This window comes from Manis javanica, chromosome 3 (genome assembly GCF_040802235.1).
Source record: "Manis javanica isolate MJ-LG chromosome 3, MJ_LKY, whole genome shotgun sequence".
Lineage (NCBI taxonomy): Eukaryota > Metazoa > Chordata > Mammalia > Pholidota > Manidae > Manis > Manis javanica.
In genome coordinates, this window is record NC_133158.1 from 134,231,571 (window position 1) to 134,252,383 (window position 20,813).

Sequence of the window (20,813 nt, forward strand, 5' to 3'; positions counted from 1 at the left end):
CAGCTCCAGTTTGTAGAAAATTCCATCAGCCTCCTCATGTTCTCTGGAATATTAGTATGCAGACTAGCAACAATAATGCCCAACAGTTGCAAATATTGAGTGACTTCCATGTACCAGGGTCTGGCTGGGGTGCTTTCCTTGTGTCCAGGATCTCATCTAGTGTTGTTCTCTCTTTGCATATCTGTTATCTGTCATGCAAAATCCATTTAACAAAGAGAAATGGACATTTGTGGAGGGGAAGTAACTGCCCCAAGTCACAAGACCAGTAAGTGCCAAGCCAGGATTCACACCCAGGTCTCCCTGACCCCAAGGTCCACAGAGGCCATGAGTTGGCCAGTGTAGATAAGTAATCAAAGCCTTGAACTGTGACCCTCAAAACTGGACTTTTGCAGGCTTCTGCAAGCAACAGTAAACGAGTGAAGCCCTTTCTAATCTGAGTGTGAGAGTCTCTAATACTGTCAGCATGAAGTGTGTTCAGCCCGTGAGAAGTTTCAGGTTCACTGTCTTCTCTTCTCTGAATTACACGGTGGTAGACAGAGATGCTGTCACTCTGTGGAGCAGAAACGTCAAAGGAGCAGCAGAGGCAGGGGCAGGGAGCCCCGGGTGTTGCTAGGCAGCTCTCAGAAGAGAAGCACAAAGTGTAGTGCCTGCACCGCCTCTGGTTATTTGCTCCTGGGCACAAGTTGAAATTCCTGGCCAAACCTCCCTCCGCAGCTAAGCAGTGCCCTCTTGGGCTCTGCCCCCAAGACCTGCCTTTCCTGCTTCTTTACTGGCTTGTGGTTTATTCCTACCAAAGCATATTTCCTAAGACCTCCACCTCTTTGAAGCATCACACCCTGGAAACCTTGACCATTTGCCTTCGTTCGTGGGTTCCTTACTTAGGGATCTGTTACACTGAAATCCAACTAAAGCACTTACTAGAAAGTGCCCGCTGTCATCCTGTAAAACATTTAAGATACTCAAGAATGCAAACGTGGATGTGTGTACATGTGTATGTACATGCACACACACACACACACACATACACACAAACACAAATTTCCTTTTTTTAAAAAAATTTTAACATAAGAACTCTTGGCCCATGGACCTAGATCCTCAGTTATTTCAGAGGATACATTGCATTATTGTGATTTGTTTTTAATCTATATTTTCTCCCCTTCTTACTTGATATGACTTATTTGAGTTTCACATTTTTTTCATCAAGTTACTAGAATAACAATTTCTAGCAGTTATGAAGCACTTACCATATGGCAGGCACTCTGTTCAGCACTTTCCATGAATTGTCTCATTTAATCCTCACAATAACCCCCAACCTAAAGGAAATACAGCTAAGTCACAGAGAGGTTAATAAATTCCTAAAGATCACACAGCTTGAGAAGAAACCAGGTTTCAAACCCAGTGGATCAGTCTAGAGGCAAGTGCTGTCACTGCCTCCTTCCCGCCACTCTGCTGAGAAGCCATTGTCAGCCTGCTTTTCCAGACTCTTTACCTGCCCTGGTTTCTGTCGTCTTTTACCCTGAGAGTTTGAGGAGTTTTTGAGCAAAAGCAAAGCAACAGCAGCACCCAGCAGGTGGTCGTTTTGGAGATGGGCTCTGGCTCTCCTGCTCCCTGAGAGAGCTACTGCTGAGGCCTCCTCAGTTCTCTTCTCTGTGGCATTTTCCAGAGCTGCTACCTTGGATGCGAGTCTGAGTTCACTCAGTGGAGCGCATGCACCCACAGGGCACACCCTGTAGGTCCCCACCTGCCCAAAGGCGACTGCGTGCATGAGGGACACTGCTCTAGACACCAATGTGCATGAGCCCCAGTTTCTCACCAGAAGCAGGAATGCTGTGACCACAGAGCATTGAGGTTATACCAGCTTTAACTTTTGAATCTTTATCTTGCTTCTGTTGCTCAATAGAGAATAAAAAGAAGTACTAAATACCAAACAGCTATAAGTTGTAAACCCCTAGGTAATGACTGTCTCTGCCACGTGGAACTCCTCTTCCGCCTCCTGTCTCTTCTCCATTCCCAGCCGTGTCTGCTGTGCCGGCCTCTTGTGGCAGCTTGTGTTTCTATTGTCCTGTAAAGGAACTTGGACTATGTTGTCATACAGAAGCCCACTGTTGTTAGACTCACAAATGTAGCTTCATTGTGGGCCAGGTGGGCTTTATTGTAGGCATCCTGGGAAATACATTCCCATTTCCAAATAAAGGCCCTTCAGGGGTCCTTTTGATGTCATGGGACTGTGTAGGTTATGGCCTTCATATTCCTTCATGATCTCAGATGTCACCTCCTACTAGAGGTTTCTAAGAAAGCTCTGCATGTCCTTTGCTATTTATGAGTAACCATGTGGATTTGGCTAGGTTCTATATCAGTATTTATATTCTTAGAAGGACTTTGACTATACACTGAATGTACTCATTTATTAGCTTCAGGAACAGCATGTGGCTTTAGGCCGGTTAAAAGGTGGGTACAAGACTCAGCTTTTGAGCACTGATAAACTGCAGTTTATGACTAAGTTCCAGGAAATTGATTAAACCCAGCTAAGGTAATGAGTCCACCAATAGTGAGAAAAGGTACAAAGAGGGCCTCTTCTGTTTTTATTCAGCTCAATAAAAATGTCTGTCCCTTGGCCTAGGCAAAGTGCCGCTTCTTTTATTCTTTACCATAGGGTCAGGGTCTGGGAATATGGACCTTGAGGTGCTGGGGCACCTACCCTGGTCATCTTTTCAGATTCATCTTAGCCAGATTTATCATGCTTGACCCTGCTCAAGAGTTTTGAAACGATTTCAGTGGTTTACATATTATTTTTAATTTGTTGAGAGCATCTATACCTTCATTTGTGAGAGAAAGTCTTTAAGTCACAGGAATCGGTCAGATTGACCCCAGGAGCATCAACTAGCTCCATTGTATTAAATTTTATTCTTTGGAGAATTGTGTAAAGTGTTTCAAGCCCCCTAGGTCTCCCTTCAAGACCATCACAACATTGTCCTGTTATAAAAACAACCAGTTTTAGCTCAAAGATATTACACCGTTTTGATTCTATTGCCTAAATTTTGGTTTAAAGAAATACCACCAATATCTCATTGTTCAGCAATGGTGGATTACTAATGTCCAAAATGAGAGCCTGGCAGTCTAAACATGTGAATTTCTTATAAACCTGTAACTTTTTATTGTGAGTAACTGGGACTTTCAGGGACATTGGGCCCAATTTTTTTTTTTAAGTGAATGGTAGAATTAAAACCTTTTTTCCTATTCCTATATAGGCAGTCATTTGACAAATTTAGTGAATGCATACCATGCTGGACAGTAGGAATACAGTCTGCCTGTGTGAAGTCTAGATGCGTGAGGGAAACAGGCGTTAGGCAAATAATCGCACAGATAACCATCCATTATCACTGCCAGACTGCTTAGTGGAGAAGGGTGTGCTGAGGGAGTGAGCCCCAAGGCAGGAGCCTGGCCAGGCTCGGAGGCCCGCTGGTGGGCATCCAGCTGGAGGAGGGGTGGGTCAGGAGGAGGGCTGGGCGGGGAAGCCGAGGCACAGTCTTGCAGGGCTGCATAGGCCAAGTTAAAGAGTTTCTAATCTTATTGTAAGAATAATGGGAAATAATCAACGTGTTAACCCAGGGAATATGATCAGATCTGCATTTCTAGAATGCAGTCTTGGCTGTTGTAGGGAAGGTGATTGGGAGGAGGGGAGAATGAATGGGAGCTACAAGTTAGTCCTGGCCGGAAAGGGTGGTGTTTAGATGGATGGTGGTGGAGTGGGGATTGAGGAAAGTAGGTACATTTGACAGAGATGAAGTCTGTAGAACATGCGGGACATGGGGGATGAGCCGTCAGAGATGAAGGAGAGTGGGCCGTCACAGAAGGTTCCTGATGTGAACCGCAGCATCCAGGTGGAGGGCCAGGAGTGTAAGATCAGTTTGGAAAATAGTGAGTCTAAGATGCCTATGAGGTGGCTAAAGTTGATGCCAAAGATATAGTTGGGATTATATAAAAGTAGCCATAGAAGAGGGATCACTGATAGGGATTATTGGTTGACAAGAAGGGATGTGTACATTGAGAAGAAAAGAGTGGGCCTGAGCTCAGAGAAGCCAGCGAGGAAGACTGCTCAGGGAATAGAAGGAATGCCGAGAATCCGATGTTGTCCCAGAGAAAATCGAGTATTCAAGCAGAAGGACTGAGTCAAAGGGGCCGGCCCTGCAGAATGCTGTCCAAACATGGAACAAGATGAACAGCACCCTTCAGCTTTAGTGACAAAGTAGCTATTTTAAAAGGTAATTTTTATGCAGTATTTTCTAGAAATGAGTTCATTTTCTCTCTCTTTTGGAGGAAAGGAAGCAACCTGCACAGGAATCAGAGGTTTAGATTAGGAGTGGAAAGACGTTGATTTGAATTTGAGGGCCACTGTGCCCCACCTGCATGCCCTGGCAGTTCTCCCGGTGTCCTCACACTCCCCAGCCTGAGCTCTGCTCAGAGGCTATTGACGTAGCTCATTCCCACTGCTAAGGTTCTCAGAATTAACCAGGAATATGGATGTGAAAGAACTTTGTCAGTTGCCAAGAGCTGGACTTAATCAAATTTAGTTTAAATATTACGAACAAACCCCATCTCATGCTTCAGTTTAAAAAACTTTTCATAACTGCATGCTCATCCATTTGTGGCCAGCCTGCACTCACATCCTGCTTAGCATTTTCATTCACGCAGGGCAACGAAGCCAGTCTTACAGAAGCTGCGCCACCTGGAGCCCAAACCCAGATAAGCCAGTGGTGTTAAGGTTATTCTTTGGAACCTAAGTAATTTCTCCCAGGTGCTCTTAGACCAGAAAATGTGTGGGAGGGGAGCAGGGGGGCAAGCTGCATATCTCTTTAAGAGTCATCTCTTTTCAGGGTGAGGGCTCACAGTTCAATGCAGCCTGAGCAGCCTCAGGGAAAGAGTGAGGCTTTTCACCGGGGCTGCATTCCCACCCACTGGACCACAATCCTAGGCCCCCTCTGCTGGAAGAAAATACCCTGAGCAAGAGTAACTCCCCTGTTTCAGGGCCTGGGGTGTTATTTCATTGACACTGCTGAGAAATGGCCTTTAATTTCACTCATTCACTATAGGTATCCTAACGTGTCCTGTGCTCTGCGGCCGCTGGTGGGGAGCAGAGCGGCCCTTTATTCCTGGATGTTGTTGGCATCAGCGTGAAGACCAAACACTTTCCGGCTGAGTTTTTGTTTTATTATTTCAGTAACTGAACAGAAATTATGAAACAGCCAGAAGCCAGGATGGCAAACTGGATGCTCACTGTCTGGGGCCGCGCCTGCCCACAGGCCTCTGACAGTGGTCTGTGGTCATGCATACTCACAAATCCTACTGGGCTCCAGTAGTCCAGGTGCATTGCATGGACATACAGAACCCTGCTTCTCAGTGTATCCCAGAAGGGCTCTCTGGTCTAACCTACCTGCTAGGCTGCAGGAGGCCTGGCTTTATCTGCTGGTCACCTGGATCCTGTGATGAGAGGGGTTTCCTGACAAAGAGGAATTCGGCTGACATTCCTCTACTGCAGCTTAAAATGCTACTGATACTTGAAATCCTCTTGCCCAGACCCCTCCCTACAATTTTAAGGAATGGGAAAGATATGCTAGTATTTTATACTTAACAGCATTTCATACTGGACAAAAGCCAGCATTAGGTTCTGGCCCTCAGTGTACCTAGAGCACCTTTTATAGAAGGCAGGGATGGCTTTTCAGTGACAGCATGGAATGGGCCTAGTGGCCCTGCTTCCATTTGCCACAGATTTCATGGAACCTCTTCTATTACATCTGGTCTGCATCTCTGTGTTTCACAGTCATTGTTCTTTGTTGTTCCTAACCATAGAACTATAACAACAAAATAGTTTCACAGAAAGTATTACTTCACATGACATTTAAATCGAATTGTTTTCATTTCACTCTTGTTTTCTTCAGTGAGCCGTTTTATAGACTCACACAGGCCAGGGAACATGAGGGACTGCAAAAGTGATTTAAGCCAATTCTTTTCATGAAGCTTGAATCCCCGTGACAGTGTTTCTCAAACAGGGTCATCTAACCTGTTTAATATGTACTTTCAGCTTACACGCTTAGGTGCTTGAGGCAGCATATTCTATTTTTGAACAACTCCTCATTACAAAGTCTATCCTGTTACTGGTTCCAGTCCTTGTAATATCCCTGCATTATTATAAGAAAATGCCTAAGAAATGAAAATGCCTCAGTAAACTAAACCACCTTCCACATCTGCCTCAGAAATGTTTGAAGGCAATGATAATGTTCTTCTCCCAATGTCACAGTGCTTGCAGCCTTTCCACATAGAATATAATTTAGCATCTTCAGTAGCATCCCAGAGGGATCCTCTCTGTAGACATTGACATTGCATCAATAAACTGCTTTATAATGGGCTTGTTTTCATAGGACTCCATCTGAGAGTCTCATACTAAGGCTTCTGAATGATGGTAGAAAGAAATTTGGGAGCTTCATCCATACTAACCCCCAAGAGATCCCAGATAGCCATTCCCCCTGAGAAACTGCCAGGGAGAGTTGGGAGCTTGACCGCATTGGCTAGTACCTGTAGAGGAGGCGGGACCATACTTCTTCATTGAGGCTCTTGCATCTGAGTCTGCTCAGAACTTTTCATTGCGCCTTCTGCATGCATAAAGGCCACCCGAACACCATTACTTGGCTGGCGCTCAGCCATGGGGCTACCTACTGATCAGAAGTTGGCCTAGGAACCCAAAAGAAGAGTTTCATTCCAGCAGTTAATTTTCCAGAGAAGCTCTGAATGGGTATTTTGGATGGTTTATCTTTAAAAGTGTAAAGTATGTATAAAGTGAAAAGAATGAGCCTGTCTACCTTGTTCAATGGTTCTTTGTTTACTGTGAAGAAACGATAGGTATAAAAATAGAAAGGGGAAAATAGCCACTTAAAAAAGCTTAGGACAATGTCTTTCACTTTGTATACACAGATGCTGGCAACCACTTTGGTTTGAGTCCACAGAGGCAGCACGGCAGAGGCAGAGCAGAGTCCTGGCTTCACACTTAGCAGCTGAGCGAACTTGGGCCAGCACCTGGCCTCCGTGTGCCTCGGTTTCCTTATCTGTCAAATGAGGGTGATGACAGTGGTATGTGCCTCAAGGCTGTGGTGAGGATTAAATGACTTACCATAAGTGAAGGGCTTAGGACAGTGCCCGGCATCGTAGGCAACACCACCTAAGTGTTCGTCCTGAATCCCAGTAGTACTCGCAAGGAACTACACCTTTGTCTTGTAATAGCTGGTTTGCCAGGGTCTTTCCAAAATGAAACTTGAGCAAATGTTAAAATGGCAAGTGGAATGCCCAAAAGCTCAAACAGCTCTTGGTAACAAGTCAGCTCCTGTGAAGCTTATGCAGAATAGTCCTATGTAAGTGAAGGGCATGTGTGCTGTGTAGTCGATTCCAAAGGCACACTGGGTGCTTTCAATTTGAGTGTCTTTGAACTGAAAGCCCCCATGTCGAGGGGATGGGTTGAGGTACTTCCCAAGTAGGCCAACTTGATCCTTGGCCAGCTGCTGTCCTTCCTCTGGAAGGATATTCCACAGTCCATGGGGTCCCCTCCCACCACTTCCGGGAGATCACCCAAGATAAAAATCAAGTGGAGCTCTCGAAGAGAAAACCAGCATTCTGCTGCATTTCACTTCTAACTCTGAATTGCTAGGAGATTATTGCTTTATAAAGCAGCACATCCTTGCTTAGACTTTTAGAATTAGAATGAACAGATTTGTAAGATCACCTAATTTGCCTCTTCATTGAATATTGGGCCAAGGTGACTTATTCAGGATTATACAACATCCACTCATTTGTTAAACAGTTTTTGAGGCCATGTGGTCTGCAGTGTTTGTATTGGTGACAGGCAGGACCGGATCTAGCCTTGCTCTTTCTGACCTGGTGTTTTTTCTCCCAAGCCCTTTGGCCTCTCTTACCTACCTTGCTTTCCCAATGACATGTCACATAGCAGCTATAGAAGATTAATTTTCAAATGTAGGTGTTATCTCTGAGTTTGTGTAATCGGAAATATGATGTATGTAAAAGACCCAGGGCCCAAAGTCTTTCCACAATAACATCTAGATTTGTTTTCCCCAAGTCCGACAGAATGTCGTGAGAACAAGATTCAAATTCAACCTGAACATTCAGTAAGTAGAAAAAAGCAGCCAAGTATCCTCTCTGGAATTTTTTAAGGATGTGGAAAGGCAGTGCTGCTGATGTCTTGATGATAGGAGAGATGAGGTACCGTGTGCTCAGTTCCTCCCCGCACACTCTCCCTGGCATTTCCACTACATCTTTGACTGACAGGCTGCTCTCCCAAGTACTAGGAGCTGGGGGTGAAGGTGCTATTAGCACACAGAGAAGAAAGTGTGTGGGGTCAGACCGACCCAGGCTTGATTCCAGCCTCCACCATTTTCCAGCTTTGTGATGTAGAACACTTCACTTGAGCCTCAGTTTGCTGCTCTGTAAAACAGGAACAATAATAATAATAAACTCTATAGTCACCTTGTGGGGTTAAATATGTTGAAGTATGTAAATCAGCCAGACAGCAAGCTCCTGACACTCATAGACAGTGCCTGATACAAGGATTGGTATTCATTCCATGAGTAAGTTTTCCCTTAACTTATTATGTGGCCACTGACAAGACACTGGACCTTCCTGAGAGTCTTTAAATAAGGAAAATAAATAAAATGGTGTTTACCTTACCTCACAGGGTTAATGTGAGGCTTTAATTAGAATAATCCATGATGAAGTCTTTTTTTTTAGGTTAAAAAAATTACCATACACACAGATTACAATCCTATACCTTTTCCCGAAAGATTCCATATCCTTTGAATGATGGGTAAACTGTATTGAGCCCATGGTACAGTCTTTCAGGTTAGAAAAGCCTGGGCTGTTCCCTTCCAGCTAAGTCCCAGGAAGCTCATGCTCAGTGCAGCCAGCTCCCCGCTGAGAGGGTGCGGCAGGCCAGAGCTAACTCCTCCCCGCCGCCGTGCACACCACTGGAACCACGGGCTCAGGTGACATGAACTGAGGGATGGCAATTCTTCATTGCCAGTGAAGGGGGTGGCATCTTCATTAACAAAGGGCCAAATTACAAGTCTGCAGTTTCTCATTTATTTCCATTTTGATCTTTCCAAGGGTGATTTTGAGATTTCAAAAGATAATGGAGGGCCAAGATTCATTTTTCATTTATTTGTTTGCGTATACCCTTCTTTATAGCTTTCCTTCATTCTAAAAAGAGGACTTAAGGTGGCTCACAAAGATTAACAACTAAAAATAAAATACATGAGAAAATTAAGTAGCAGGAGCTACAGAGGAGAAGAGAAAAACTAGGATGAAGACTGGGGAGGGTCAGTTCATGATGCCTGCGCAGCCAGGTGCATCCAGGTGCCAGTCTTGAGGGAGGCCACCCCCTGACTGCGGGGCCTACCAACTAAGAAAAGAGTCAAGGTCAGTTGGTGCAAGATTCATGTTGTCCATCAGATAAGAATAAACTGTTATTTTAGTAATAATAATTAAAAACCTTTACACTTGCCTATTAGTGGTTAGGCAGTGCTGTGAATCATGTCTGAGGTGGCATTCTTACATAAACACAGTGGTTAGCTTTATTCAGCTGTTCTGATAACATAAAATGCAGTTTATGGCCTAACACATCATCAGGGTCACTTCTGCAAGAGCCAGAGCACCCTGGTACAGTTAGTACCTTTCTGCTGGTTAAACATAATCTGAAAAGTGATTTTAAGAAACAAAAGGAAAAAAAGATGAACTCTACAGATTTCATGATGAATGTCCAGGAAGATTATTTCCTGCAACTTTAATAAGAATTTAATATTTAAAGAGGAAGGGGATACTCTCTTGCAAGAATTTAAAGAGCCAAAATTCTGCACAATCTGGGATAAATGGATACCCTCTGAATGTTCCCTGACCAAGGGGACAGGATTATTTCCTCACTGAGATGAACTAACAAGTTTACATAGTTGGAAGCGTAGCCACACAACCTCCTCCTGAGGGGATACCTGTTGGGAGAATCAAAACTGTCCTTAAACAAAAAAGTTATTCTTTGGGAACATTAGCAGAAGACAAAGGGGACAAGAAGACCACAGTAACCTGCTCCACAGAGTGAGGCAACAGTGATTTTAGCCTGGCCTACTTTCAGAGTGTGTATTATCAATATAAAAAATTAAGACATTTTAAGAACCCACTGAATTTCTAACTTGAAATGATAAAACTTTCGGAGATGCCTCCAAGAAAATGAAGATGAAGGTGCACTTCTAGGCAGTTCATGGTGGTGGAGCAGCTGCCAAGATTTTTCAAGTAGTTGGTTTAGGCCATTCGTCTTTGGCAACAGAACCACTGTCATCTTTATGTATAATTTGAGTGAAATTTAGAAATACTGTTTGATTCTGCCTCTTTCCACTCCTTCTAGCTTAGACTGTTATTCTCTTATTTTATTTTCCTGCCTTTCTCCAAAGTGGCAAATAGATACCATGCCTGTGTCAATCGTAGATGGCTCTCTGTTTAGAAAAATATTCTCAGTCTTGTCTATGCTCAGCATAAAAGAATATTCTGGCCCAGAAGGGCTGCTGAGAAGGGCACAGAAGAGGGAAAGGGTTGGTCTGAGTCTCTGCCAGTATTTGTTCTCCTGCTACCCAACTTACAGTATTGAATGCCACAAATAGCAATAGTATTAGAGCCTATATGGGATACAGTGGAAGATAAAAAACTGGTGTGGAATAGAGACCCTACCCATAAATAGCTTTCAACCTAAGACGTACTCTGATTACCGTAATGGAAGGCACAGTGTGATATAAACTGTAAGCACTGAGGGGATGGAAAATGACCCCAGAGAAACTCAAGAGGATGCTGTGTTGTCTTCTTTTGCCCCAAGTTTACTTAGTTCAGTTAAAGAAATCTGTACCTGCCAGGTGCCAGGTCGCACATGAGGGTGTGGCATCCCTCAGAATTCAAGCACAGGCCTTACCCTCAGAAAGCAGCTTCTAGCAAGAGTCCTCAGAGTTGGTAAAGGTATCCACTTGAGGCCAGGGTCATTGATCTTCCTCTGACATGTTTTGGCATGTCCCCTCAAACAGTTCTGTACCCAAGAGGAGAGAGAGCAAACATTTTTCCAGGAAAGATATTAACATTGAGACACAGCAGCTGGAAATTGGCAAGATGCCCTCAGAAGGTTGGGGAAGTGATTTATTTTTCCAGCCTTGCTACAGGAACCAAAACCCTGGCAGATGTCTCCATGCATTAGTGGCAGCTGATCCAAGTGAGAGCATTATTAATTATTAGTCGCTTTTGAATGTCTTTCTCAGAAACTACAGAGTACTGGGGAAGCCCAGACCCTCTTGAGTAGCAATCAATACTCTGTTCACCTTGAACAGGGACCTGAGTGGCATGTAATTATAGAACAGTATTGATTCCTGGCAAAGGGGTGGAATATGTACAAATCCTTCACATAAAAATCAACTAAATCTTCAAAAGCCTTGATTAACTTTTTTCCTCAAGAAAGAAACTGGTGATGGGAGTTAAAAACTTAAAATGTTAGCTAAATTAGGGCTATTTCCTGCCAGGAGCCAGATCTGTACTCATAATTATTTTATTCTGTGTGCTGGCATTGGTGCACTTTGGCTGAGTATTGGGAATATCTCTGTTTGGGGTGTGTAATCCAAATTATTCAGTTGGTTCCTGTGATGATGTTTTCTACTCACATCCTCCTGCATTATTTTTCTCTAAAACAAATAATTGCTTATCTGGAGCTCGAGTCACCCTCATCTCCCAACATACCCCTCGTTCTCTTCCCCAAACCTCTTCCTCCTCTGTCTCATGCCATCTGGCCTGCTCATTGGCAGGGAATTCACTCACTGCCACAAATCCCGTAGTCACCCAATCTAGTCTGTTTTATTTTGGCCTAATTTTAATTTCTACTTCTAAGTTGGCATCCCCTCCCATCCTGGTAGAATGACTGGAAATCTGGATTGTCTTAACCCTTCTTCCTTTGGGCTGTATCTCCATCCCCAGCAGCAGCTAAGAACATGGACTCTCCAGCTGCATTTGCTGAACTTACCCAGGCCCTCTTGTCCTCTGCCTGGACCCACAGAATGGCCTCCTACTGCATTTCAGTTTCTCATCTTGCCGCCCACCATGGCTGTTAGGAGTCCTTTTGAAAATGCAAGACCGCTTATTGCATTAGGACTGCACTGCAGAGTCCTCCAGTGGCAAGTGATAAATGTTGAATCTCAAAAAAAAAAATGCAGTTTATCTCCCAAGCCTCAGAGATTACTGGAAGACAGCAGGTCCAGAGGGTTGCAGATGGGACCCACAACAGGAAGTCCTCCTCATTCATGGGTTTCTTCAGAGTTTTGAATATAGCTGGGGCTGTGATGGAGAGCTTTTGTGCTAGAAAGCTGTTCCCTGGTTGTGTAGAGTTAGCTTGTCAGTGTAATGCTGTCATAATCTCATGTTTATGCAGCCAGGCAGTGAAGTGTTGCTGAGAATGTTAAAAGGGAATAGAACCTTTATATGTCCTCTCCAAATCTCATTTTTGAGAAAGAAGAAACCCTACTGTCAGTACAGTGCTCCAACACAAAGAGCCTGTTGCATTTCTCAGAAAAGGCACTAATGGCAAGTGGTGTGGGAAAATACTTCTCAGTGTATCCATATCCTGTGCATTGTGTGATATTTAGTATTCCTGGCCCCTCATGCTAAATGCCAGTCATGCCCCCAGTCACTGGGACAGCCAGAAAAACTCTCCCATGCCCTCATCAATCCACATGCTCCAGGGATTGGGGGATGGTACTATCCCTAGTTGAGATGTACACATAGACTCCTGTAAGTATTCGTAAGCTCTGCTCCTTTTCTGAGAGTATAATGATTCTGAGAGTATAATAATTTGTGACTTCCCTGTCATTCTTGTTGCCTCTTCATCTTCAGTAATGTTTCAACTCAGACTCTGGAGTCTGAACTCAGACCACTGAATGGGCATGACCTTGAGCATGAGCATGACCTTGTACAATTACTTAATCTCACTGTGCCTCAGTTTTCTCATATAAAGTAAGTATAATAATTATATCTATCTCAGGAAATTTTTGTCGGTATTAAAGAAGATAAAGCCTGACAGGTGCTTACCACTCTGTCTGCTGTGGGAGGCATGGAAATGATGGCTGCTGAGTTTAAGAGTCTTATTTAAGTGAGAAGTTGAAATTGACACTTCGAAGTGAATACTACAAAAAATAAAGAAGCATGGTGTAACAGACAGGGCGGTGGGCTGGGTGGAACTCAGTAAATCCTAGTGCATGCTCAGCCATTAATTACTAACTAGAAGGCCTTGAATATGTCACTTCACTCCTCTGGCTTTTGCTTTCATCAGTTATGAAGTGTTTGCCCTACATGATGTTGGAAAAATTGAATGACATGAGCATTGTGAGTGTACTTTAAAACCTGCAGAATATCACAAACAGTTTGATGGGCATGACCTTGAGCGTGAGCATGTAATAACTGGTGTTTCCTACCTCTGATTTGAAAACCCCATCAGCCAACTGGGAGAACACACTGAACTTCTTGGGAGACATAAACCTGGAGAGTCCATTTGCATGGTAAATGGCAGGGTGTTCTGCATGACCCATCCTCGCCATGTGTCCCCCAGTAATAACTTGGGAGAGAGCCTTCTGGCGTGCAGACATCTCTCCTTGAGAGCTCACGTTGGCAGTTCTTCAGCTTTCCCAGCTGGTTTCCCAACAAGCCTCCCCCACCAGTGCCTCTTTCCTTCATGGTTGTCTGCTCGTTGCCCCACAGCAACAAAGGCGAGAGAAGGAGATGCGCAAGCAGCAGGAGAGAGAGCAGCGCCGCCACTATGAAGAGCAGATGCGCCGGGAGGAGGAGAGGAGGCGTGCCGAGCACGAGCAGGTACAGCTGCAGCCAGGGAGCCCCACAGATGGTCCCAGAGTGAGCCCAGTGCCAGCTGTCCCTGGGGTGTGGGTCACCTTCTCTTAAGACTGCTCAGTCTAAGCAGATTTTTACTCTTTCTCAAGCAACTGTTCTTACCTATTCAAGAGGTCAAATGCACAGCCTTGGCAATGCCTACTCATTAACCTTGCCACGTACCCAGGCCAAAGCCCACTGACATGCTTAACCTTCTGAATCTCCCAACCCTGGGTATTTCCTTTGAGATAGCACTGGAGCATGATAAACGAGCCACATCTCACTCTTTCATTGCTTCAGAAGAGCTTGTCTACTCATGCAGTCTCTGGTCTTCGTGAGTTGGAGCCACTGATGCAAGCCCCCCTCTCGCTGATTGAATCCCATCTGACAGTGCAGTGAAGCTCTGCAGGGTGGCTCCCCTACAACGGCTGTGCACTTAGTGGTTGTTTTATCCCTGCTGCTTGCACAGGAGCCTCTGAACTTTATGGCATTGTTTATTCCAGGTAGCCCATAAAGAGGGGACCTGCAATGAAAAGCTTTAAAATATAGCCAGGTTTATTAAAACCAAACAGTAACAGCAAAGCACTGAGCCATCTCAGTCAACTGTTGCCGATAGAGGGCTTGTGCTTTTGACTGCATTGAAATGCTTCTGCTTAGGTCTGGCATACTTTCCCTGTTTTGTGAGGAGGTGTCTGGGTATTTTTTTCCGTCCTTCTTTCCACACTTTACTTGGCAGCTCTTGTCACCTTTGAAATTACTGGTTCTTTTTCTCTTTCTTTCTTTGTGCTCCTCTGAATTCTCTGCTGCCTCCCTCTCCAGGAGTACATCAGGCGACAGTTAGAGGAGGAGCAGAGACAGTTAGAGATCTTGCAGCAGCAGCTACTGCATGAACAAGCTCTACTTCTGGTAATGGGAAAGCTAAGGCCAGCTCACCTGCTTTGTGTTCCCTGTGTGTGTGTACGTGTCTGTGTGCTCCGAGTGTGTCAGTCCAGAGAGAGAGACACTTCTAAGGCTCATGGACCTAGAGAATCTAGAAACTTAATACATTTCCTGACCTAGTTTGCCAAATCTTAATATATTTAATGTACTTGTTATGCATTCTTTATTAGCTCCATATATTTGTGAAGCTATAGCATGAATCCAGCCTTATTATAAATTCAGACTGTTTTTGAGATCCACTGTTTTTATTGCAGAGTAATTTTGAAGGTCATTTGCAACATGCTGGAATACAGTCACAGCTAAATGCACCTCTTCCATAGGAACCCACTCAGCTCTGTGGTCATATGTCATTTGCAGACTATTAGTTTTACCCTTACGATGGAAACAGTTTGCATTCCCTGCTCACACAGATCTCAGTTAAAGTACTTTTTTATTATTATCATGCCGCTCTCCAAATGAGCTTCATGGTGTATTTTTTTTTGACTGAACTTTTTATCAGTGACATGTGATACCTTTCAGTCTATACATAAGCTTGCTAATCGCCTTTGTTGGTCCAAGTTTTGTTAAACAAAAGATGATTTAAGCAGTATCTTTAACTACTTATTTAGCTTTTACTTAATTGTACGTGTTTGAATGGCTTAATTACTAAATCAGGAAGTGGTTGGCTCCTTCTGGGGGTTGTGTGCTGACCATCCAAATGTCCTCATTATTGCCACTTTCTTGGTTGCAATTCATCAGAGACAAGTCACATTGCAAATGGGTGGTGTTCTGTAGGGCTTGCATTCCAGCAGTAGTGTTTCCACTAAATGCCACATTCTGTGTAGATGCCAACCTGAGGTTGTCGTTTATCTCAGTGGCCCATTCTGGCATCCTTCTCTGGTTCTGTTAGTATTAAGCCCCTTTGTTATATTTTCTTCTGCCTCCATTGCATGCCTCACTGGTACCAGCCACTGATTTCCCTGTGGTGACTTGGCCTTCTCTTTGCTCATCTTTCTTAATCTGGACAGGAGTATAAGCGCAAACAATTGGAAGAACAGAGACAAGCAGAAAGGCTACAGAGGCAGCTAAAGCAGGAGAGAGACTACTTGGTTTCCCTTCAGCATCAGCGCCAGGAGCAGAGGCCAGTGGAGAAGAAGCCACTGTATCATTACAAAGAAGGGATGAGTCCTGGTGAGAAACCAGCGTGGGCCAAGGAGGTACGTAAGTGGGCAAGCGTAGCTGTGTCCTGTTGGCCAGCCTGTTGGCTGGGAGTTCATCCAGTAGAATCAGAGAGTTAAGCTAGTGCTACAGAGTTGGAGAACAATTCATTTTGTAAGCATGTTTTGGTTTTGGAAGAACCATAACATTACTGCTGTAGAGAATTTGGCAAGGCACTTAATTCATTTGTGGTTTGTTTTTATCTATCTTCGTGGACACAGTAGATTCTGTAAGCAACTGCAGGAAGTAGAAAAATCCTTTTCTTTTTAGGAGTCCGACTGAGTTTGTGGCATGAAAATTTTTAGTGACTTTTCCATGGAAGAATATGATTTAGGACTTAAGGAATTCTAGGTAGAGTCATTTCCTTTCCATATCTCAACCCTGAAACTGATCATTAGCACTGTTGCTTCTGCAGAACCCATGGATACACAGCCGGCCTCGCACTTTTGGTTGTGGTTTCCACTTCCAGGGCCAGAGGTCATTTAGGTTTCTTTTGCAAACAGTTCCAAAGGGAAGGTCTCTCATTTACTCACCTACTGTCTAAAAGAAGGGATTTTAGAAACTTGGCTCTCTGATGAGCTATCTTACAAATATAATTAAAAACCCTGGATGGCAGGGGGAAAGGGTGATAATAAAATGGGTAAATCAAAATAATAATTCCAGCCAAGATGAACAACCCTTCCAGGAGTTACTGCATCAGCTCATGTGTATAACACCTTGGTTTTCAGTTCTGTCATTATTTGTGGCACCAAGTGATTTCCTTTATTTTCTTCTGAGCATACTAGTCATTTAAAATGATGTGTGTGTGGTTGTATATTTTGTTTTCGTATCTTCACATATATTTAGCTATAGCTTATTTCAAGTTACATAGACTACAATATCACCAGAACCAGATTACTGACATAAGATCCTAGCTTCATAAAAATATCTCTTTTAATTTCCTGTGTTATCTTACATTATGTATAGAAAGTGCTTGAAATGATGTAATCCTAATGCTAATGATAGTTGTTTCTGGGAATCAGAAACTTGCAGGGTTTTTTCTTTGAACTTTTTTGTACCTTTATATACTGTTTAAATCTTATAAAATGATCATGTGCTATTTTTATAAAAATAATAACTTTTCTTTTAAAGCTTAAAAAGCTACATCTGTGGAGAAAAATCATTTGATTCCATGTAAAACAAGTTTTTAATCACTTTCCCTTAGAGTCTGTAATATGATTTGTATTTACCCATGTCTTTAACAGCTGCCTCTTTCTCTTAGAGCAATAATTCAATTTAGTGATCCTACTCCCAGGTATAGCTTTGACCCCTTAGTAGCCCACCTGTTCTTTCAGCTAAGCAGAATCACTGTGCTGCTAAACAACAGCTGATGTGCATTCTGGCTGGCAGAGATGTGCCACATTCCTCCTCTCTAAAGCATTTTCTAACCATGCCAAATTGAAACCCTCAGCTAAGCCTGACTCACAACTCCTGATTATGGCAGGAGCTCAAAAGGCTGAAAAACTAGCCTCTAGTAAGCTAATGCCAGTAGCACCTGCAAAATTTAATGATTCTGGATTAAGACTTCTCTTTGAGCATCACTCACAGAAGAAAGATGGACCAGCCTGTCCTTTCAGACTTGGTCTTGAAGAGCAACTGGAGCCTCAGGAAGCCTCAAGGACCACAGTGAGATCTCCAAAGTGATCTCTCTTCCAAGGTGTAGCCCAACTCAAGAGATAGGATCTAAGGTCATTGGCGTGTCCTCTACCAACATCTCCAGGGTGACAAGCTCCAAGTCATCCATTACTGCAAATAAGGAGGGCCTTAGAGACTCATGTGGACCTCGGAGCAGGAGGGGCATCATTACAAGGACCTCAGCACCTCTAAGAAGTGCTGCATCACTAGATGACCTCTCCTCAATACATGACAACATGCCCCTGAGTCTCCCCAGCCCCAAGCATGAGTTTAGGAGAGGGATACCTACAGATCCCATTGGAAAAGCCCACAATTCTTTGGAAAGCATCCCAGGATTCCTTCTTTCCCCTGTGCAGCTTCCTCATGCAGGAATATACCGGGAAAGGGGGAAAAGCCTGGATCAGTTTCTGCTTCCTTCCTTCAACGTCTACCCAACATGTTCTGATTTGAACTTAACTACTTTGCTTTCATTTCTATCTAGTTACTATTTGTCCTCCTCGCTACATTTCTTGGCCAATCCTACCTATTCAGAACTAGTTCACAGTTCCGAGCTTTCAGAAGCCATGGCATCCCTGGAGGCAAACCTTTGCAGGTGTCATCAGGCAATTTTCTAGGCCTCCTAATTCCCCTCTGCTTCCTGGCCAGGCTCCTAGCAGTCAAAGAAGCATAGCAGTTGAGCATGCAAACAGCAAGGCCATGCCATCAAGCTCTCCTGATACGAGGTTCCCTGGCCATCCTAAGTCTGGGCCACCTCCGGTGGGTGACATCTTCCAAGGTCCTCGCTTTCTAGCAGCTGGTGCTCTTTCCTTTGAGCTTCATGCACTTCCAGACATGTGTGGGACCTTCTTTTGCAGTTTCATATTTAGTTCTATTCTCCTGGGTGTGGTTAACATAATCCAGCTTCCAGCTAACCAATCTATTCATGAAACGGTTCCCAAGTCTTAGAGTGGGTGTTCATATTTTAGAAGAAAGATGAAACATTGAGTTGACAGAGTGAGTGACAGTGCTAAATTTAAGATTGGAGCAACTGGTGTACAAATAAGAACAAATAATTGTCTGTCTTGATTTAAGTCATCATTTGCTTAACACCCACTTCTTAAAACGGGAATAAAAACGAGTGTGAGGATCCTTGATCTTTTACTGCTTTCTCATCAGCAGTGTGAATTTCCTTCTAAAGCATTATTTACATTCCTTTTTCTTATAGTAGGGAGGTAGGTGGGGCTGAAAGTAGCCAAGGAGTACATTTCAAGAGTATATTTCACGAGTTCATACAAAAATGCATTTCAAGACTTCAGATATGGACAGAATTTCAAGCTTAGCAGTATCCTAATTATCAACCAATACAAAGAACTTTAATTAAACTCTCTTTTGGAGTTAGAATAAAAGGTACCCTTTTTTTTCAAATGCATCTCTACCAGGATATAACTTTGCAGATGTCCTGGCCAGGGCGAGTGGGCAGCTGTGGTACAGGGTCTGGGCTTTTTTACCACATGTGCCCTTGAAGATGCTACCCAGCTGTCTTTGACCCACTGTAACATCTTCTATAATCTGCACCAGTACCTGTTTTCTAACTCAACTCTATAGTTTCTCGTCAAGGTGATTTTTCCTTATTTGATTAATCCATTTTCTCTCTTCCTTATTTCAAATTGGCAGTTTTTCATTAGCAGTGTTTTATCCTCTGTGTTTTTTGCTTCATTTTGTAAAATATAAGTCATCATCACATTTTTTGTGACCTTTCCCATTAATTTGTTGGCTGCAAAAAGAACAAATGAAAATACTTTCTCATTTGCAAATCTTGTTGAGCTCTTTCCTCTCCCGTCTTACTGAGTATTCTGTCTGTCCTGAATGTCACAGTGATTTTGGTGTTCAGATTTCAGCCAGAGAGGAACATTAATATCTCTATTTTAAGTGGGGGGAGGGGGGCATTCTCACCCATTTCAAATTCTATGCCATTTCTGGATTGGGATGGAAATCATATCTGTTATGAGAAAATACAGTATGATATTCCGTTAAATAACAGCAGAATTTGAAGGTCTTTTTTTCTCACTATCACTTTTTGAAAAATGGAGATACCTTTTCTTATAATGTCTTTAATTATAATGGGACATATTCCTTCCCTTAAAATGGCGTGTGATTGTCTGGGCTTGTCAATAACTGTGTGCCTTCTCCCCCACTGCACACATACATTTTGTGTTTTAACCAATGTCATCTGGCCATGGTTTTATTTGGCAAATAATGGGCCAAGGTGTCTCTTTATATCCCATCAGCAGAAAGGACTTTGGAAATCGCTGTACATAAGACTCCTTCCCACTTGGTTTTCTTTGCTGTACACTGATGTGTAGGTTTTTTCTTTTTATATGAGTTATTTTATATTAGGCCCCAACTTACCATTTAGAGAATTTACGGCTTTGCTCCTGTCCTTCCTCAGTTTCTGTATATCTCTCCTAAGATTTAGCATAAGAGAAACCTAGAAGGAAATAGTAAGGGGTTTTAGTTCAGGGTCTTTAACTTTCTGGCTCTGGGACCTGCAACAAGTCCCATAGCTTTCCAGAGGCGCAGCGTCCCCATCTGCCTCGCAGTTGAGGGGTATCCCGAGCAATCACATATGTGAATATACCACTGAAACGGCAGGCACTCTACACAAACAAGCGGAATGGAGTGGCCCGCATACTCTGCTGTGTTCCCAAGGCCATCACCACCCACGAGGAGTGTTTCGTCTCTGTTGTTTTTGGTTTGGATTCCACACAAATGGTTCACATACTACCCCCATTTTCTCCACCTCCTCCGATAGATAGATTCACACTTCATTTTTCACCTCAGCTTGCTAAAGAGTTGCCTCATTACTTTCAAGTTATGTGCTTTATTCACATCCTCATGAAATCCAATGCTTTTCTCTGGAATCATTGGTTAGGAGTAGATCTTAGAAAAGTAGTCCAGGTCCTTGTCTTCAGGTAAGACTTCATTTTAAGCATTTCTTAAGAATGAAATCCCCTGTCCTCAAAGGTGCTTCAAAGAAGGGATATCCCCAATCTTACTCAGTAACCATCTGCCCATGT

General features: G+C 43.4%; 1 protein-coding gene across 5 annotated transcripts in view; it reads left to right on the forward strand.

The window, feature by feature from the left end:
• Window positions 1–20,813, forward strand: part of TNIK (TRAF2 and NCK interacting kinase) — a 365,077-nt gene that overhangs the window by 280,539 nt on the left and 63,725 nt on the right. For 3 of the 5 annotated variants that reach the window (XM_073232094.1, XM_073232090.1, XM_073232091.1), the window contains exons 13-15: window positions 13,822–13,932; window positions 14,767–14,853; window positions 15,894–16,082. In XM_073232094.1, coding sequence (XP_073088195.1) covers window positions 13,822–13,932; window positions 14,767–14,853; window positions 15,894–16,082 — 387 coding nt within the window. The remainder of the gene's footprint in view (window positions 1–13,821; window positions 13,933–14,766; window positions 14,854–15,893; window positions 16,083–20,813) is intronic. The other 2 variants (XM_073232092.1, XM_073232093.1) reach the window with 1 other exon arrangement.